This window comes from Pristiophorus japonicus, chromosome 6 (assembly GCF_044704955.1).
Source record: "Pristiophorus japonicus isolate sPriJap1 chromosome 6, sPriJap1.hap1, whole genome shotgun sequence".
Taxonomy (NCBI): Eukaryota; Metazoa; Chordata; class Chondrichthyes; family Pristiophoridae; genus Pristiophorus; species Pristiophorus japonicus.
Window position 1 is genome coordinate 19,235,048 of NC_091982.1, and position 21,989 is coordinate 19,257,036.

Below are 21,989 nucleotides of genomic sequence, written 5' to 3' on the forward strand. Positions count from 1 at the left end.
CAATTACAAAGGTATGAAAGCAGAGTTGGCTAAAGTGGACTGGGAAAATAGATTAAAGTGTGGGACGGTTGATGAGCAGTGGCAGACATTTAAGGAGATATTTCCTAACTCTCAACAAAAATATATTCCAGTGAGAAGGAAAGACTTTAAGAGAAGGGAGAACGATCCCTGGCTAACTAAGGAAATAAAGGATGGTATCAAATTGAAAACAATGGCATACAGTGTTGCCAAGATTAGTGTGAGGCCAGAGGATTGGGAATTTAAAAAAACCAGCAAAGGACAAATAAAAAAATAACAAAGAGAGAGAAGATGGATTATGAGAGTGAACTAACAAGAAATATAAAATCAGATAGTAAGAGTTTCTATAGGTATATAAAAAGGAAGAAAGTAGCTAAAGTAAATGTTGGTCCCTTAGAGGATGAGACTGGGGAATTAATAATGTGGAACAGGGAAATGGCAGAGACTTTGAACAAATATTTTATATCGGTCTTCACGGTAGAGGACATTAAAAACATCTTAATAATAGATAATCAAGGGCGGGGGGAACTTGAACAATCACTATCACTAAAGAAAAAATACTCAGTAAAATAATTGGACTGAAGGTGGACAAGTCCCCTCGACCTGATGGTTTGCATCCTAGGATCTTAATAGAAGTGGCTACAGAGATAGTGGATGCATTGGTTACAATCTACCAAAATTCCTTGGATTCTGGAGCAGTCCCAGTGGATTGGAAAACCGTAAATGTAACGGCCTATTTAAAAAAGGAGGGACAGAGAAAGCAGGAAACTATAGACCAGTTAGCTTAACATCTGTCGTTGGGAAAATGCTGGGAGTCCATTATTAAGGAAGCTGTAGCAGGACATCTGGAAAAGCATAATACAGTCAAGCAGAGTCAGCATGGTTTTATGAAAGGGAAATCATGCTTGACAAATTTGCTTGAGCTCTTGGAGGATGTAATGAGCAGAGTGGATAAAAGGGAACCAGTAGATGTCATGTATTTGGATTTCCAGAAGGCATTCGACAAGATGCCACATAAAAGGTTACTGCACAAGATAAGAGCTCACAGGGTTGGGGGTAATATATTGGCGTGGATAGAGGATTGGCTAACTCCTTAGGCAGTCCCTCGGAGTCGAGGATGACTTGCTTCCACACTAAAAATGAATTCTCAGGTGACTGATGAGCCCAATGCGGGACCTACTGTCTCTGTCACAAGTGGGGCAGACGGTGGTTGAAGGGACGGGTGGGTGGGGTGCTTGGGTTGCCGTGCGCTCCTTCCACTGTCTACGCTTGATTTCATCTTGCTCCTGGCGAAGAGGCTCGAGGTGTTCGGCGCCTGCCCAGATGCTTTTCCTCCACTTTGAGCGGTCTTGGGCCAGGGATTCCCAGGTGTCGGTGGGAATGTTGCACTTTTTCAAGGAGGCTTTGAGGGTGTTCTTGAAGGGTTTCCTCTGCTCACCTGGGGCTTGCTTGCCGTGTCGAAGCTCCGAGTAGAGCGCTTGTTTTGGGAGTCTCATGTCAGGCACGCGGACGATGTGACCCGCCCAACAGAGCTGATCGAGCATGGTCAATTCTTCGATGCTGGGGATGTTGGCCTGAGTGAGAACACTGACGTTTGGTGTGCCTATCCTGCCAATGGATTTGCAGGATCTTGCAGAGGCAGCGTTGGTGGTACTTGTTTTGAGGTGCCTGCTGTACATAGTCCATAGGGCCGAAATTCACCATCAAAATCGATCGGCCGCTGCGGTCAGATGATTTCCCTCGGTCAGCCATATTCAGCTCGGGGGATGGGGGGCATTTGAGCGGTGTGCACTTCTGCCGGAAACGGCGCGATAAAGCTGCTGTCAAGGTAACTTTCCAGCGGTGAGCTCTGCAGCGTGAGGGCCTCTGGAAAGCGGCAAGGACAGGGATTTTCAGCTGCAGATAGGTAAGACTTTTCCCAGCAGTGCCCTGCGAGGTATTCGAGTCGGTGCTCGAATGGGACACCGCTGGAGTGTTGCCGCGATCGGGGCCCTTTGGTAGGGAAATAGTTTTATTGATTTTAGTATATTTATTTAAGATTACAGCATCCACTGTATTTATCTTTTAATAGTTTTATTAATTGTTTTGGCTCCATTCAACCTGCTGAGTGCTGCTCAGAGATTTGCACATACTTTTGTAAAACTTTCAGGTCTGACTCTTTAATGGAGTCCTGTGGGCTGCAGAGAGCTGCTTGGCAGGGTTCACCCTGAGGATGGGAGGAGTGTTGGGAGGGCGACACATAGAAACATAGAAAATAGGTGCAGGAATAGGCCATTCGGCCCTTCGAGCCTGCACCGCCATTCAACGAGTTCATGGCTGAACATACAACTTCAATACTCCATTCCTGCTTTCTCGCCATACCCCTTGATGCCCCTAGTAGTAAGGACGACATCTAACACCTGGTACACCTGGTCAGAAGCAGGGTGGCATGCAGGAGAAGGCGTCACCATTAGCACCGTGCAGACAGGCAGCGGGCAAGGGAGGCAGCAGCCATGATTCGTTCATTCTGCGCCAGACCAGTGTGCCCGCCGTCTTCATCAGCCCGAATCAGGATTGCGGTTGGCTGCTTGGGGACAAGGGATATCCCCTGTCCACTTGGCTGCTCATACCACTGCAGAACCCCAGGGCAGCATCAGAGCATGCATACAATGATGCTCATTGTGCCACCAGGTGTATCATCGAGCAATGCATAGGCATCCTTCAGCAGAGGTTCCGGTGCCTGGACCGCTCTGCTGGCACCTTGCATCAATGGGTTCCCATAATCGTCGTGGTCTGCTGCATGCTGCACAACCTGGCCATCGTGAGGGGACAGACCCTGGAGGTCGAGCCAGCAGGACCACCTGAGAAGGAGGAGGAGGAGGCGCAGGAGGAGGAGGAGGATCCCTGGAAGGGCCAGATGCAGATTGGCCGGCACCCTCCTGGGAGGTTGTGTCCTCACATATGTGGAGTTGTCTGACACCTCCCCAGCAATCTCCCTCCATGCATTATGTACTGGCAGTCTGCCAGGTCTTCCCACGTCAGGAAACAGTATTCTGCTTCTGTCCTCCACACCGTCCATCTGTGTCTCCATCTCCATAATCAGTGAACCTGTTGGCTCTCTTTGCACCTCTTACACCAGCCAGCCTTCCAAACTCCTTCCCCCCCCTCCTCAGGGCCTTGCTGCAAATACTGCCCTTTAAAAAGGCCAGGGAGCAGCTAGCTCGCTCGAAACTCTTAGATACATGCTGAATTTCTCAGTGGTGATAACACTCAAATAAAGACAGCCACACCACTGAAAAATTCATTTTGGAAGGGTGCCTTAGTACTGGAACCCATTTGTTCACTTTTGGAGCTGAATATGGGGTGGCCCAGCCACAAAAACATTTGGCGCTAATGGCCACAAAAAGGTGAGGGGAGCACCAGCTTTCCAGCGGTACTGAATTTCAGGCCCCATGTCTCTGAGCCATATAAGAGGGCGGGTATCACTACTGTTTTGTAGACCATGAGCTTGGTGTCAGGCTTGAGGTCCTGGTCTTCAAACACTCTCTTCCTCGGGCTACCGTCGGGATAGATGGGTCATTCTCCAGTTGGCAAACGGTAACTAGTGGAGTGCTGGAGCCTCAACTATTTACAATCTATAATAATGACTTGGATGAAGGGACCGAGTGTAATGTAACCAAGTTTTCTGATGATACAAAGATAGGTGGGAAAGCAAGTTGTGAGGAGGACACACAGAATCTGCAAAGTGATATAGACAGTCTAAGTGAGTGGACATCATCATCATAGGCAGTCCCTCGGAATCGAGGAAGACTTGCTTCCACTCCTGAAGTGAGTTCTTTGGTGGCTGTAGGCAAACATTTGGCAGATGGAGTATAATATGGGAAAGTGTGCGGTTATCCACTTTGGCAGGAAAAATAAAAAAGCAAATTATTATTTAAATGGAGAGAGATAACAAAATGCTGCAGTACAGAGGGACCTGGGGGTCCTTGTGCATGAAACACAAAAGGTTAGTATGCAGGTACAGCAAGTAATCAGGAAGGCAAGTGGAATGTTCGCCTTTATTGCAAGGGGGATAGAGTATAAAAGCAGAGAAGTCCTGCTACAACTATGCAGGGTACTGGTGAGACCACATCTAGAGTACTGCGTACAGTTTTGGACTCCGTATTTAAGGAAGGATATACTTGCATTGGAGGCAGTTCAGAGAAGGTTCACTCGGTTGATTCCTGAGATGAAGGGGGTTGACTTATGAAGAAAAATGGGCCTGTACTCATTGTATTTTAGAAGAATGAGAGGTGATCTTATTGAAACATATAAGATACTGAGGGGGCTCAACAAGGTAGATGCAGAGAGGATGTTTCCACTCATGGGCGAATCTAGGACAAGGGGGCATAGTTTAAGAAAAAAGGGGCCGCCCATTTAGAACTGAGATGAGGAGAAATTTCTTCTCTGAGGGTCGTAAATCTGTGGAATACTCTGCCCCAGAGAGCGATGGAGGCTGGGTCATAGAATATTTAAGGCGGAGATAGACAAATATTTGAATGATAAGTGAGTGAAGGGTTGTGGGGAGCGGGCAGGGAATTGGAGATGAGCCCAACTTCAGATCAGCCATGATCTTATTAAATGGCGGAGCAGGCTCAAGGGGCCAAATGGCCTACTCCTGCTCCTATTTCTTATGTTCTGCTGTTTTCTGACGATTGCACAGTGTTCAGTGCCATTCACAATTCCTTAGATAATGAAGCAGTCCATGCTTGCATGCAACAAGATCTGAACAACATACAGGCTTGGGCTGATAAGTGGCAATAACATTCACGCCACAAAAGTGTCTGGCAATTACCAGCTCCAACCACCTCCCCTTGACATTCAATGGCATTACCATCATTGAATCCCCCACCATCAACATCCTGGGGGTCACCATTGACCAGAAGCTTAACTGGACCAGCCACATAAATACTGTGGCCACAAGAGTAGGTCAGATGCTGGGTATTCTGCAGCACTTGACTCACCTCCCCAAAGCCTTTCCAGCACCTACAAGGCACAAGGTAGGAGTATGATGGAATACTGACTACTTGTCTGGAAGAGTGCAATGCCAACAACACTCAAGAAGCTCAACACCATCCAGTACAAATCAGCCCACTTGTTCGGCACCCCATCCACCACCTTAAACATTCATTCCCTCCACCACAAGCCCAACGTAGTTGCAGTGTGTACCATCTACAAGATGCACTGCAGCAACTCACTAAGACTTCTTCGACAGCACCTCCCAAACCCACTACCTCTACCACCTAGAAGGACAATGGTAGCAGGCAGATGGGAACACCATCATCTCCAAGTTCCCCTTCAAGTTATACACCATCCTGACTTGGAAATATATCATCGTTCTTATATTGTCTCTGGGTCAAAATCCTGTAACTCCCTCCCTAACAGCACTGTGGGAATACCTTCACCACATAGACGGCAACAGTTCAAGAGCCAGCTCACCATCACCTTCTCAAGGGCAATTAGGGATGGGCAATAAATGCTAGCCTTGCCAATTATGCCCATATCCCATGAATGAATAAAAAAAAGCAAAATTCCACATACAACAATGAGATGAATGACTTGGTGAATCTTCTTTTGATGTAGTTATTTAAGGGGAAAATTTGGCCACGACACTAGAATAGTTCCCTCCTCCCTGTCATCAGAATTTCCTTTGTATCACAACCATTTTATCGATGGTTGTATTAAAATCCTGGCTTTGACTGAAACTTGGCTGATGGGTGGCGATACCTTGCCCCTTACTGAAGCCTCATCATCTGACCATACTTTTCCATCTCCTGCCCTACCCAAACTGCCACGGTGGTGGTGTAGCCTTTATCACTAAGTTATGCCTTCGTCTCTCCCCCTCTCTTCTGAGCAGCTCACTTTGTTCCACCTTTTCACTGCTCCTTTAAAATCCTTGTTGTCGACTACGACCATCCTCACCTGCATCTTCAAAACTTCACCAGGTTTCTCACTGAGATATCCTCCTTCCTTTCCTCCCTCAATCTCTGCACTGTTCGACTCTTCATCCTTGGTCATTTCAATCTCCATCTCAACTAGTCTTGCTCTCTCTCGTCTAATTTCATTGCTCTCCTGTACTCCCTTAACCTCTCCCTCAGTACTCACAGATGCCATACATGGTGTGTGCAGATCGCTTATTTTTTCTTATGTACAGTATTTCACTCTTGCCTGTATTTAAATTTGATCTGTTATTGTTCAGCCCACTTCCATATTCTGTAAATACTCTTCCTAGTTTGGTAGTCTCTATAATAAGAGCCATAGAACCCCCAAAGCTAGCAAAGATTCACAGGCCTGCTATAGAAAGTCCCCCTATACACTACAAGTCATTAAGAACAACACTTCCTAGAAGGTGATGAAAATAGAGACCAATTATTTATTTGAATTATTATTTTTTATTAAATTCCTCATGGAATTCCCTATGGCCACATTCCTTGTGGATCTCCAGCATAAAGATCTGTTTCAGTGTATATAACTCATCAACCTCTAAGCTTAAAATCAACTGAACATACAGGGTCCACCAGGCTGTGCAATACCCTTCCATAATACACAGATCACAGACTCAATAGTGCTGACTGGAGGAGTGGACTATGGGGCAGCAGTCTACCAGCTTTATCTCACTGATTGCTCTATGATCTCTGTCTCTCTATACATAAGAACATAAAAAATAGGAGCAGGAGTAGGCCATTCGGCCTCTCGAGCCTGCTCCACCACTCATCATCATAGGCAGTCCCTCAGAGTTGAGAATGACTTGCTTCCACACTAGGAATAAGTTCTCAGGTGACTGAAGAATCCAATGCAAGACCTACAATCTGTCACAGGTGGGGCAGATGGTGGTTGAAGGAACAGGTGGGTGGGGTGCCTCAGCTTGCTCTCGGTGAAGAGACTCAAGGTGTTCAGCGCCTTCCCGGATGCTTTTCCTCCACTTTGGGCGGTCTTGGGCCAGGGATTCCCAGGTGTCGGTGGGGATGTTACATTTTTTCAAGGAAGCTTTGAGGGTGTCCTTGAAGCGTTTCCTCTGCCCACCTGGGGCTCCAAGTAGAGTGCTTGTTTTGGGAGTCTCGTGTCAGGCATGTGGGCGATGTGGCCCGTCCATCGGAGCTGGTCGAGCGTGGTCAGTGCTTCGATGCTGGGGATATTGGCCTGAGTGAGGATACTGATGTTGGTGTGCCTATCCTGCCAATGGATTTGTAGGATCTTGCGGAGGCAGCATTGGTGGTACTTCTCCAGCATTTTGAGGTGCCTGCTGTACATAGTCCATGTCACTGAGCCATACAGGAGGGCGGGTATCACCACTGCACTGTAGACCACGAGCTTGGTGCCTGGTTTGAGGTCCTGGTCCTCAAACACACTCTTCCTCAGGCGCCCGAAGGCTGCACTGGAACACTGAAGGCAGTGTTGGACCTCGTCGTCGATGTCTGCCCTTGTTGACAGTAGGCTCCCGAGGAATGGAAAATGGTCCACACTGTCCAAGGCCTCATTGTGGATTTTGATAATCGGGGGGCAGTGCTGTGTGGTGGGGGCAAGTTGGTAGAGGATCTTTGTCTTACAGATGTTTAGTGTAAAGCCCATTCAGTCATACGCCTCGGTGAAGGTGTTGACAATGGCTTGGAGTTCGGCCTCCGAGTATACCATTCAATAAGATCATGGCTGATTTTCTACCTCAACTGCACTTTCCTGCACTATCCACATATCCCTTGATCCCCTTAATATTCAAAAATCTATCAATCTCTGTCTTGAATATACTCAACGACTGAGCTTCCACAGCCCTCTGGGGTAAAGAATTCCAAAGATTCACCACCCTCTGAGTGAAGAAATATCTCCTCATCTCAGTCCTAAATGGCCTATCCCTTATTCTGAGACTGTGACCCCTGGTTCTAGGCTCCTCAGCCAGAGGAAACATCCTTCCTGCATCTACCCTGTCAAGCCATTAAGAATATTGTATGTTTCAATAAGACCACCTCTCATTCTTCTAAACGCTAGAGAACATAGGCCTAGACTACTCATTCTCTCCTCATAGGATAATCCCCCCATCCCAAGAATATGTCTAGTGAACCTTTGTTGCACTCTCTCTCTGGCAAATATATCCTTCCTTCGGTAAGGAGACCAAAACTGTACACAATACTCCAGGTGTTATAATGTTACTGCTTGTCCTACACCCAGGCCTTAAATATTTGTAGGGAGGGGGAGATGGGAGGGAGGGAAGAGCAGGACGAACAATAACATTATAAATTTAATATAAATCATATGCTTGGCAAGTGGTTGAAAGGAAGCCTTTTTCTCCATGTATAACAACAAATTATCATTGTTAATCTTAAAATAAAATATTTTGTCTATACTAGTCCAGTCGACATTTCCCCATAATCTTTGATCATTAAAACAGTTGTAGATTGTAATCATGAGATATTTATAGCTCTTCTATTCTTTGGTAAAGACTCTTACAATTAGAAATTGGAATTTCTTGCAACCGCCTGATAAAGTTGAATCCAAATTGATCCAGGTTATAAGACACTGGTTGAATTTGATTCTCGGAACTCGGCGATTGGATTAATGGGTTGATTCCACAATCCTGTGCTTCCATTGGGGAAGCACATTTGACAGGAACGTGGGCTGAAGATCAGAGCTACCTATCGTCAATCCATGCTCCATTTGAAAGCTAGCAGCACAGAATCACCAATTATTAATTTTATTTTTGTGAGTTAACCGATCTCAGCCAGGATAGCAATAGGGATGTAAAAGTTACAGCGGGTCTCCTGATCCACGTCACTACAATGACTGGCCGGCTGAAGAAAATCTAAGCTTCCCTACTGTTCGGCTCACAAATGAAAAATGACCACTTGGGCAAGATAGCAGAGCACTGACAGCACTCACGTAATTGTAATCCTTATTGCAATATATAGTACTTATGGCTGCTGATTTCAGACTGTGTTATCTTGAGTCTCTTCTTTCTGTTTAGTGGGTTTATTTTTTCTCAGCGGACAGCAGCAGGTGTAAGATAGGCAACATTAATGGTGCAGTTCCTAGCAAAAAACGTCTTCATTTCCTTCCAGCAATTACAAACAAGAAATGTAAATATTTCACACAAGCGTTAGATTTGATACATTTATCTAGTGGGTGGTGTTCAAATGAATGTTTTGGTAAAAATTATTGGATACTGCAAAGCAATTCTGAATCCAGAAACATAGGTTGAAATCATATTATTCGATGTTAGTAACAAATTCATGAACACGTTTGTAAGATATGCATCCGTCTGCTATTTTAATAAGAATGTTAATCCATTTAAAGTAAATGTGTTAATGTCTCACTGACAGGGGACAGAAAAACCTCATGCAAATGCATTAATGCATTTGCTACTAATACCTGTATCACACAACATAACTTCAAACTCGAGGACCCCTTGGCCATTTCTATGTGCACTTAGCAAGGGTAAACAGTTCAGGCCTGCCTGACCAATTTATTTTTAATCTACATGATTACTATTTTTATACATTGCATTTGCAGGTGTCGCCAGGCATACACGTATTTTGTGAATACTTCGTAGGCTTTCATTATACTGTGGCTTGTGGGAGGAGTACAAAGGTACATCGGATTTGGAGCACTTTGTTTTGTCTTGGTCTTGGTTTTGGCTTCAGCTGGGCTGGTGGACACAAGGATCCTGCTTAATCTGCTTAAGTGCTCCAGTTGACTGGGATCACTGTCCTTGTTTATTTCATCTTCTGAATTGGCTTGCTTGTACTAGCAGTAGCATGGCCAACTAAAGAAAGAACTTAAATTTATATAGCACTTTATTCTGTCCTCAGACCATTCCAAAATGCTATGCAACCAATTTCTTCTCCCAGAGGGTTGTGAATCTGTGGAATTCTCTGCCCAAGGAAGCAGTTGAGGCTAGCTCATTGAATGTATTCAAATCACAGATAGATAGATTTTTAACCAATAAGGGAATTAAGGGTTACGGGGAGCAGGCGGGTAAGTGGAGCTGAGTCCACGGCCAGATCAGCCATGATCTTGTTGAATAGCGGAGCAGGCTCAAGGGGCTAGATGGCCTACTCCTGTTCCTAATTCTTATGTTCTTATGTTCTAATAGATTAATTTTGAAGTTCAGTCATAGTTAGCAACAACAGTCAAATTGCGTATAGCACAGTCCCACAAGCAACAAATGAATAAATGATGAAAATTCTGTCCATCCGAACAGGCAGTTGGGACCTCAGATAAACATCTTCTCCATAAGACTCCCTAGCATATTGAATCATTCCTTAGTGTCAGCCTAGATTATGTTCTCAAGTCAATAGCAGGTCAAGAATGTTGCCAACTGAATGAAACTGACACTTAAAGAGCAGGGAATTATCCTGTGGCTCACTGTGCGAGCCAATACATTCTTTCATAGCTGATCCACCTTTAACTCCCTAACCCTGGCACACAGACACTCATGTATTTCCACTGCTTCTACTGAATAGAACATCAAGCTACTCTTAGGCACAAGACAGACACAGATGAGGGAGGCCAACTGGCCAATCTAGGAAGGGCCTACAATTCTACCATTACAGCAACTCCTGCCTCACTCCCATCTTCCAGATTTTTACTGATTCATGAACAAGGGCTTCACCATCCCCCACCTCATCATAGATGAATCCATTGATAGTCTGGGCCCCACAGAGCTAGTTTAGGGGTTGTGATCTGTTCCCATTCAGCAAAGCCTCCTTATTTAGCTACAGCATATCACTTGGCCGCTCAAATGCCATGGCAGTGAAATAGTTTTTATCACCAATCCAAACTCAGCTTCACCCCTTATTCTTTTGGCACTTTTTGCTTTGAGCATCTCACCCTGTGTCATTTCTCCCAACTCTTATTTAAGAATATCATCTACTGCTCTCCCACGCCCTACAACATCAACATCGAGACTTCTTTCCTACTCTCCTGCCTTAGCCTCTAAATTTAGATATTTGTTGAAATCACTTTCCTAGCTTCCTCTCCCCTGACTTCTTTACCCTGTTGTTCTCACTCAATCTCACCCTTCACATAAACTCTCGACCCAAAACATCCACATCCACCCCTTTGTTCTCAGCAGCCTCTTCACGTCTGGGAAGTAAATTATCGATAAGACTATCTCTAACCACTTCCTCAATTTCTTTACTACTCACATTCTTCCAATTTTCTGTCTCTGGAAAAACCTCCTTGGGTGGTTCCACCCATACTTGTCCTAATTCAGCCAGCAAATCTCCAGTAATGGCTTCTCATCCTGTCCCCCTCATATTCACCTCCTCTTCTTCACCTTTATGTGGCTGGTCCAGTTAACTTTCTGGTCAATGGTGACCCCCAGGATGTTGATGGTGTGGGATTTAGTGATGGCAATCCCATTGAGTGTCAAAGCGAGGTGGCTAGACTCTCTCTTGTTGGAGATGGTCATTGACTGGCACTTGTGTGGCGCAAATGTTAATTGCCACTTCGCAACCCAAGCCTGAATGTTGTCCAGGTTTTGCTGCATGCGGGCATGGACTGCTTCATTTTCTGAGGAGTTGCGAATGGAACTGAACACTGTGCAATCATCAGCGAACATCCCCACTTCTGACCTTATGATGGAGGGAAGGTCATTTATGAAGCAGCTGAAGATGGTTAGGCCTAGGACATTGCCCTGAGGAACTCCTGCAGCGATGTCCTGGGACTGAGATGATTGGCCTCCAACAACCACAACCATCTTCCTTTGTGTTAGGTATGACTCCAGCCAGTGAAGAGTTTTCACCCTGATTTCCCAAGTACTTCAATTTTACTGGGGCTCCTTGATACTACACTCAGTCAAATGCTACTTTGATGTCAAAGGCAGTCTCTAATCTCACCTCTAGAATTCAACTCTTTTTTGTCCATGTTTGGACCAACACTGTAATAAGGTCTGGAGCTGAGTGGTCCTGGCGAAACCAAAGCTGAGCATTGGTGAGCAGGTTACTAATGAGCAAACGCCGCTTCATAGCACTGTCGACAATATCTTCCATCACTTTGTTGATGATTGAGAGTAGACTGATGGGGTGGTAATTGGCCGTATTGGATCGGTCCTGCATTTTGTGGACAGGATATACCTGGGCAATTTTCCTCTTTGTCGGGTAGATGCCAGTGTTGTAGATGTCCTGGAACAGCTTGGCCAGAGGCGCAGCTAGTTCCGGAGCACAAGTCTTCATCCTGACAGCCGGGATTTGGTCGGGGCCCATAGCCTTTGCTGTATCCAGTGCGCTCAGCCATTTCTTGATATCACCTGGAGTGAATCAAATTGGATGAAGATTGACTCTGTGATGGTGGGGACCTCAGAAGAAGGCCAAGATGCATCATCCGCTTGGCACTTGTGGCTGAAGATGGTCGTAAATGCTTTTAGAATGTCATCAGCCAGATTGGGAATGGGAACGGGATATTAAGTTTTCTACATGATTCTTGAGGCACTACCACCTCTTTTTTGTTCAATGGAGCCAGTGAAAATCTTCCTCGAGGATATTAATTTGTTCAAATATAATTTTGATTGGCAGCTCTTTTTGAATTAAACAGCTATTTCAATTTATTGGTTTGTGGTTAATTTACTGAAGGTATTTATTGATCTGTCTATTTCAAATCAGACAATTTGTCCGTGGTTTTCAAAAAGAGATAGTCAGGCCAGATAGCTCCCATAGATGGTGAGACAAGCTAAACTACTGCTATGTAAGGATATTATTTATATTATACTTTAACATAGTAGTGGCAAACTATTTATTATATAAGGAACGAGCTACACTTAATCACTACTGTAAAATAGATGTCTGACTGCTACCATTTGAAACATAGAAACTAGGTGCAGGAGCAGGCCATTCGGCCCCTCGAGCCTGCACCACCATTCAGTAAGATCATGGCTGATCATTCAACCTCAGTACCCCTTTCCTGCTTTCTCTCCATACCCCTTGATCCCTTTCTGAATATATCTAACGAACTGGCCTCAACAACTTTCTGCGGTAGAGAATTCCACAGGTTAACCACTCTCTGAGTGAAGAAGTTTCTCCTCATCTCGGACCTTACCCCTTATTCTTAGACTGTGACCCCTGGTTCTGGAATTCCCCAGCAACGGAAACATTCTTCCTGCCTCTAACCTGTCCAATCTCGTCAGAATTTTATATGTTTCTATGAGATCCCCTCTCATTCTTCTAAACTCCAGTGGATACAAGCCCAGTTGATCCAGTCTCTCCGCATATGTCAGTCCTTCCATCCCAGGAATCAATCTTGTGAACTTTTGCTGTATTCCCTCAATAGCAAGAACGTCCTTTCTCAGATTAGGGGACCAAAACTGAACACAATATTCCAGGTGTGGCCTCATCAAGGCTCTGTATAGCTTCAGTAAGACCTCCCTGCTCCTATACTCAAATCCTCTAACTATGAAGGCAACATGCCATTTGCCTTCTTCACCACCTGCTGTACCTGCATGCCAAACTTCAATGACTGATGTACCATGACACCCAGGTCTCGTTGCACCTTCCCTTTTCCTAATCTGTCACCATTCAGATAATATTCTGCCTTCCTGTTTTTTGCCACCAAAGTGGATAACCTCACATTTATCCACATTATACCGCATCTGCCATGCATTTGCCCACTCACCTAACCTGCCCAAGTCACCCTGCAGTCTCTTAGCATCCTCTTCACAGCTCACACCGCCACCCAGCTTAATGTCATCTGCAAACTTGGAGATATTACAGTCAATTCCTTCATCTAAATCATTGATGTATATTGTAAATAGCTGGGGTCCCAGCACTGAGCCCTGCGGCACCCCACGGGTCACTGCCTGCCATTCTGAAAAGGACCCATTTATTCCAACTCTCCGCTTCCTGTCTGCCAACCAGTTCTCTATCCACATCAGTACATTACCCCCAATACCATGTGCTTTAATTTTGCACACTAATCTCTTGTGTGGGACCTTGTCAAAAGCCTTTTGAAAGTCCAAATACACCACATCCACTTGTCCACTCTACTAGTTACATCCTCAAAAAATTCTAGAAGATTTGTCAAGCATGATTTCCCTTTCATAAATCCATGCTGACTGGGACCGATCCTGTCACCACTTTCCAAATGCGCTGCTATTTCATCTTTAATAATTGATTCTAACATTTTCCCCACCACCGATGTCAGGCTAACTGATCTATAATTCCCCGTTTTCTCTCTCCCTCCTTTTTTAAAAAGTGGTGTTACATTAACTACCCTCCAGTCCATAGGAACAGATCCAGAGTCAGTAGAATGTTGGAAAATGATCACCAATGCATCCACTATTTCTAGGACCACTTCCTTAAGTACTCTGGGATGCAGCCTATCAGGCCCTGGGGATTTATCGGCCTTCAATCCCATCAATTTCCCAAACACAATTTTCTGACTAATAAGGATTTCCTTCAGTTCCTTCTTTTCGCTAGACCCTCGGACCCCTAGTATTTCCGGAAGGTTATTTGTGTCTTCCTTAGTGAAGACAGATCCAAATAATTTGTTCAATTGTTCTGCTATTTCTTTGTTCCCCATTATAAACTCACCTGATTCTGTCTGTAAAGGATCTACGTTGGTCTTCACTAATTTTTTTTCTCTTCAAGTATCTAGAGACTAATCTTTTTCTCTTCACATATCTACAGATGCTCTGTAAGGTTTTAATGTTCTTTAATGGGTTGCTCAAAAATGTACACAGTACTCTAACTGTGACCTAACCTTTGCCTTCTACAACTTAATCATTGGGGCCGAAATTCAGGTGCGGCTGAAAGCTGGTGCCCCTATGAGTTTTTAACTGGTACTCACCGCTGGAATCCTTGGTGCGGTGAGTAGATCCATTTGTAGATCCATTTTCAGGACTTTGAATTTTTTTCAAAGTACTACAGGAAATGGATCATAATGGGGTGGGTCTTAGGCTCAAAGCCAGGCTGACTGGCTGAAATGGGTCGCAAGGCCCATCTGCCGCTGTCAATCAACGTGGTGACGTCACAGCGTGTGTGCGTCATCACGCTCTCTCCCCTCCGTTAAAGGGAAGAGATGCGATAATTATTAACTTTGGCCACTAGGCCACCAGGGAGAGTTTTGGCTGGGCTGGTGGCCTGGCTGAACCTGGGGCCAGTATTTTGTCGGCCGATCGGCAAGTCGGCTGGCAAAAATTCTTGCGGCTGAGGCAGTGGGCCTTCCCCTTTAAGGGCAGCCGCGCTGCGGCCCACTGTCACTCTGCAGAGGTGCATCGACAGAGAAACCTATTTTTATTGAATTTATTGGTGGTGATACCACTTGGGCGGTACGGGGTCCAGACCGAAAAATCACAACCTGAATTTAGATCGGGTCGGCCTGTTGACCCCAAAGCGGCGGCCATTCAATTTTTAAGAATGGCCACTGCAATCAGGCACTAGGGTCTCTTTGAGACCCTGAATTTCTGCCCCCAAATTATCTCCCTGCTCCTATAACTCTCCCCTAATTCTTCTCTCGCTACACCCTGTGTGAAAGACAATGGGACAATTCATTACATTAAAGGCTTTATACAAGTTACTGTTGTTGAATGTGGTGATGCATCTGGGACTTTGTGCTTTTTTTCCAGGTGGCCATCCTTGTCCAGTTCATGATTGAAAACTCTTCCCGAATCTTTGGTAGTGGGCTGAATTCTCTCTTTGGGGGATCACGAGACGTCCAGCGGGGAAATTCCGAGGATTCACTGGGTTGGTGGTCTTTTCCTCATTATGTTTTTATAGACACTGTTTGACTGGTTCGCAAGAGTAAACACATTTTCACCAGATGCAATAATTATCCGCAAAATACGAACAAATACAAAGCTTCAAAAGCCCCAGCAGCAAAATGTGTTTATCTACTTAGAATAAGAATAGTGATCATCAAAGCCAACTGGCTTAGTATTTTATAGATGATATTCAGGCGAACAGAGCTGTGCTTGTTACACATGTCAGTGCTTTGACTAAAGCATTCTGTGGATTTATTTTTGTTTTCTCTGAAGTTCTGCAGATGTCCTCAAAATATGTGTTTAAATCTTAACACGTAGTGCTCAACTTTCCCCAAAGCTTTTTTTTTGGCATACTTGAAGAGTTACACCTATTTTTTGGGGGCCCCAAGTACACCAAAAAAAATGTTCTACATTTCCCCAATTAATTTCTTCATTTTGGCACAGCCTAACCTGTCCTTTAGTTTTGGGGGCGGAGCCTTGATCTGCGCCAAAAAAATCAGGTTGCCATGGTAACCAGGGGCACAATGCTGGCTGAGGCTGCAAAGTGAAACATCCAGCCAGCTCACAACACATTAAAATACATTGCAGCAACTTAAAAACACATTAAAATACATTGCAGCAACTCACCTCCAATTATTAAAGGCCCGCCCCCCCCCCCACCTTCCAGTGTCGATTCCGGCCCCTAGCCCTGGCTGATGGGTCTCCCGGTCCGCTCCCCCGCCCCTATCCCAGGCCGAGTGGCCTCCTCCCTCCCGATCCCCACACCGAACTATACTGAATGGCTTGCCCCCACCCTCTCTCCCTCTCTCTTACCTCTCCTGCTGCTGCTGTCCGGGCATCTGCTGCACTTACCTGCACCGATTTCCTTACCTGCGCCGATTTCCTTACCTGCACCGATTTCCTTACCTGCACCGATTTCCTTACCTGCGCCGATTTCCTTACCTGCACCGATTTCCTTACCTGCACCGATTTCCTTACCTGCGCCGATTTCCTTACCTGCACCGATTTCCTTACCTGCGCCGATTTCCTTACCTGCGCCGATTTCCTTACCTGCGCCGATTTCCTTACCTGCGCCGATTTCCTTACCTGCGCCGATTTCCTTACCTGCGCCGATTTCCTTACCTGCGCCGATTTCCTTACCTGCGCCGATTTCCTTACCTGCGCCGATTTCCTTACCTGCGCCGATTTCCTTACCTGCACCGATTTCCTTACCTGCGCCGATTTCCTTACCTGCGCCGATTTCCTTAACTCTCCAGGACGTTTTTCTGCAGAGGCCACTTACGCCGGCCTAAACAGAACTGGAGTAACTCTCAGCTGGCCAAACTTGCCTAACTGGCCAGAATTGGTGCAGGCGGCAGGTTACGCCCCCTTTGGCTGAAAAAGAAAATTACCTAAAAAAAAAAATCATAACTAACTGAGCAAATTGATCCGGGAAACTGTTTTTTTTTTAAACTTAGGTCAAAAAAAGCAGCCTGCTCCAAAAAAACGGCGCATATCACTGGGGAAAATTGAGCCCAGAGATTTATCATCACCATTTCATAATTGAACTTCTGTTAGCCAGGCAGTCATTTACAAAAGGTTAAATATGTGCGAGGTTACCATATAAGCTTTATTGTGATTCAGTTGATAGCACCATATAAGTCACATCTTTAGATGTTGAGATGGAAATTTGGGCCTGGAATGCTCATGCACAATAAACCTCTGTGCATCTGTTAACTTGTCACCCCATTCTTATTTATCATTGACACAAAATGAAATAATAAAGGTAGAAATCGGTCTGCATTGTGCCAGTTTTCTCGGGGGGAAACGGATGCAGAAGTAAGCTGATGAAGCTCGAGAATCAATTTCTATTGATCCTCAAGCCTCTTGCTTTGGGCGTGGCCTGGTTGCACAGGGCTGAGTCTGGACCCAATAACGAGGGCACACTAATTTCTACTCCGGTGTCTTTCTAGCAGGCCTTAGCTCAGTGGTACAAATCTCACATCTGAGTCAGAAAGTCGTGGGTTCAAGCCCCTCTGCAAAGACTTGAACACATAATCCAGGGTGACATTTCAGTGCAATACTGAAGGAGTTGTGCACTGTCCAAGGTGCCGTCTTTCAAATGGGACGTTAAACTGAGGCCCCCCCCTGTCTTCTCAGGTTTATCTAAAAGATCTTATGGCATTATTTGTAGAAGAGCAAGAGACTTCTGGCCAAGAGCAATTCTAGCCAATATTTATCCCTCAACCAACATCACTAATACAGTTTATCTGGTGTCATTGTTGTTTGTGGGACCATGCTGAATGCAAATTGGCTGCCGTATTTTCCTACAGTACATTAGTGACTACACTTCAAAAAGTATTTCATTGGCTATAAAACGCTTTGGCAGATCCTGAGATCATGAAAGACACTGTATAAATGCAAGTCGTTTCCTTTCAGTTGCTTATAAGAGTAAGTTATTATTTAAATGGAGAAAGATTGCAAAGTGCTGCAGTACAATGGGACCTGGGGGTTGTTATGCATGAAACACAAAAGGATAGTTTTGTGTTCCTAACACAATGAGACTGCACACAGGGAGGTTAAAGTAACAGTGACCTCAGTCTTTATTGAGACACTCCAGAGTGAGTAATAGGCCTTAGGGGCCGGCTTATATATAGTGCTCCCAAGGGATACTGGGATCCCTTGGAACTTCAGGGGATGCGCTCCCTGGTGGCGGAACATGGGAGTGCATGCTTTACAGATACACAACATCACTGCCCCCCCCCAAAGTCAAAGTGAAAACGATTTACAAGGTGAGGCGGTCGGGAACCTTTCTTTCCCTGGTGGACCGCCTCGGTACAAATGTCTGTTCTGGTGTGTTGGCTGTGCCCTTGCTGGGCTGGCGTGTTGTTGGCCCTGCAGGGCTGCTAGGTGAGCCTGGCCTTGCTGGGCTGTTGGGCATGATGGGTTCGATTTCCTGGTCCGGCGTGGTGTCGTTGATCCTTTGGGTGTGTGTTGTGGGCTCGAAAAAGGTGGTGTCTGCTGTGGGTTATTCAGGGCAGTCTGTGAACCGCAGCCTCGTTTGGTCCAGGTGCTTTCTGCAAATTTGTCCATTGTCTAGTTTGACTATAAACACCCTACTCCCTTCTTTAGCTATCACCGTGCCCACGATCCACTTGGGACCATGTCCATAGTTTAGCACACACACAGGGTCATTCAGATCAATTTCCTGTGACACAGTGACGCGACCATCGTTTACATTTTGTTGCTGCCACCTGCTCTCTATCTGATCATGCAGGTTGGGGTGAACCAGTGAGAGTCTGGTTTTAAGTGTCCTTTTCATGAGTAGCTCAGCCGGGGGCACCCCTGTGAGTGAGTGGGGTCTCGTGCGGTAGCTGAGCAGTACTCAGGACAGGCAGATTTGGAGTGAGCCTTCTGTGACTCGTTTAAGGCTCTGTTTGATTGTTTGTACTGCCCGCTCTGCCTGCCCATTGGAGGCTGGTTTAAACAGGGCCGAGGTGACATGTTTGATCCCATTGTGGGTCATGAATTCTTTAAATTCGGCACTGGTAAAACATGGCCCGTTGTCACTGACCAGTATGTCAGGCAGGCCGTAGGTGGCAAACATGGTCCTCAGGCTTTCAATGGTGGTGGTGGCGGTGCTTCCCGACATTATTTCACATTCAATCCATTTTGAAAAAGCATCCACCACCACCAGGAACATTTTACCGAGAAACGGGCTCGCATAATCGACATGGATCCTCGACCATGATCGAGGGCCAGTACCACAAACTTAGTGGTGCCTCTCTGAGCGCGTTGATCAACTGAGCACACATGCTGCATTGCCGTACACAGGACTCTAAGTTAGAGTCGATACCGGGCCACCACACGTGGGATCTGGCTATCACTTTCATCATTACTATACTCGGGTGTGTGCTGTGGAGATCCGAGATGAACGTCTCCCTGCCCTTTTTGGGTAGCACTACGTGGTCACCCCACAACAGGCAGTCTGCCTGAATGGACAGCTTGTCCTTTTGCCGCTGGAACGGCTTGATTAGCTCTTGCATTTCAACGGGGATGCTGGCCCAGCTCCCATGCAGTACCCAGTTTTTTACTAGGGACAGCAGAGGATCTTGGCTGGTCCAAGTCCTAATCTGGCGGGTCGTGACAGGTGATTTATCATTTTCAAACGCTCCCATGACCATCAACAAGTCTGCGGGCTGCGCCACCATCAACAAGTTTGCAGGCTGCGCCATTTCCACCCCCGTGGTGGGCAATGGTAACCGACTGAGAGCATCCGCACAGTTCTCGGTGCCTGGTCTGTGGCGAATGGTATAGTTATACGCTGATAGAGCGAGTGCCCACCTTTGTATGTGGGCTAAGGCATTAGTATTTATCCCCTTGTTTTCAGCGAACAGGGATATGAGGGGCTTGTGATCAGTTTCCAGCTCAAATTTGAGGCCAAACAGGTACTGATGCATTTTCTTTACCCGGAACACACACGCTAATGCCTCTTTCTCAATCATGCTGTAGACCCTCTCGGCCTTAGACAAGCTCCTGGAAGCATAGGTAACAGGTTGCAACTTCCCCACAATATTAGCTTGTTGCAATACACACCTGACTCTGTACGATGATGCATCACATGCTAGCACGAGTCTTTTACACGGCTTATACAATACAAGCAGCTTGTTGGAGCATAAAATGTTTCTGGCTTTCTCAAAAGCAATGACTTGGTTTTTTACCCATACCCAGTTCTCACCTTTGCGCAATAACACATGTAGGGGCTCGAAGAGGGTGCTTAACCTCGGTCGGAAGTTACCAACATAGTTGAGGAATCCCAGGAACGACTGTAGCTCCGTGACGTTCTGTGGCCTGGGCGCGTTCCTGATAGCTTCTGTCTTGGTGTCTGTGGGCCGAATGCCGTCCGCCGCGATCTTTCTCCCCAAAAACTCCACTTCTTTTGCCATGAAGATGCATTTCGACCTCTTCAGCCGCAGCCCTACGCGATCCAGTCACTGGAGGACCTCCTCCAGGTTTTGTAGGTGCTCGACGGTGTCCCGACCCGTAACAGTATGTCGTCCTGAAAAACCACGGTGCGTGGTACCGACTTGAGTAGGCTCTCCATGTTTCTCTGGAAGATCGCTGCAGCCGACCAAATTCCAAACGGGCATCTGTTGTAGATGAACAGTCCCTTGTGTGTGTTGATGCAGGTGAGGACCTTCGAAGACTCCTCCAGCTCCTGCGTCATGTAGGCCGAAGTCAGGTCGAGCTTGGTGAACATCTTGCCTCCTGCCAGCGTCGCAAATAGGTTGTCTGCCTTAGGTAGCGGGTATTGGTCCTGTAGCGAGAAATGATTAATAGTTACTTTATAATCGCCACAAATCCTGACCGTGCCATCACTTTTGAGTACTGTAACAATCGGGCTGGCCCACTCGCTGAATTCCACTGGGGAGATGATACCCTCGCGTTGCAGCCTGTCCAGCTCGATTTCCACTCTCTCTCTCATCATGTGAGGTACCGCTCACGCCTTGTGGTGAATGGGTCGTGCCTCTGGGACCAAGCGGATCCGCACCTTTGCCCTGGAAAAGTTTCCAATGCCTGGCTCAAAAATGGAAGGAAATTTGTTAAGAACCTGGGTACATGAGGCCTCATCAACATGTGATAGCACTCAGATGTCATCCCAGTTCCAGCGGATTTTGCCCAGCCAGCTCCTTCCAAGCAGTGTGGGGCCATCGCCCGGGACAATCCAGTGTGGCAGTTCGTGCACCGTGCCCTCGTAGGTGACCTTGACCATGGCGCTGCCCAGGACAGTGATAAGCTCTTTGGTATATGTTCTCAGTTGCGTGTGGATGGGACTCAGGGCTGGACTGAGTGCCTTGTTGCACCACAGTCTCTCAAACATCTTATTACTCATGATGGATTGGCTAGTGCCAGTGTCCAGTTCCATGGCTACGGGTAAGCCATTCAATTTTACGTTTAGCATTATAGGTGGACATTTTGTCGAAAATGTGTGCACCACGTGTACTCCAGCATTAGCCTCCTCTCTCTGAGGCTTGAAATTGCTTTTATCCACCATGGATCGATCTTCCTCTGCCACATGGTGGTTAGCAGGTTTTGCAGAGCTTGCAGCTTGTCAAGATGTGAATTGCTTTGCATTCATCCTTTGTTGCGGATTCTGGGTCACCTGAGGTCTGCTGGCAGTTGCAGACTCGTGGGTCCTGCCCTGTACATTTCTGCTCCAAACACAGTTCCAGTTAATTTATGAACATTGCTAGCACTTGTGCGCTGAGAGATTTGTTTAGTGTTATCACTG

At 46.2% G+C, this 21,989-nt stretch overlaps 1 protein-coding gene across 1 annotated transcript in view; it reads left to right on the plus strand.

Moving 5' to 3' along the window:
• arhgap20b (Rho GTPase activating protein 20b) overlaps nt 1-21,989 on the plus strand; it is a 181,622-nt gene that overhangs the window by 154,337 nt on the left and 5,296 nt on the right. The window contains exon 14 of the mRNA XM_070882683.1: nt 15,584-15,701. Within this exon, the coding sequence (XP_070738784.1) occupies nt 15,584-15,701 (118 nt within the window). The remainder of the gene's footprint in view (nt 1-15,583; nt 15,702-21,989) is intronic.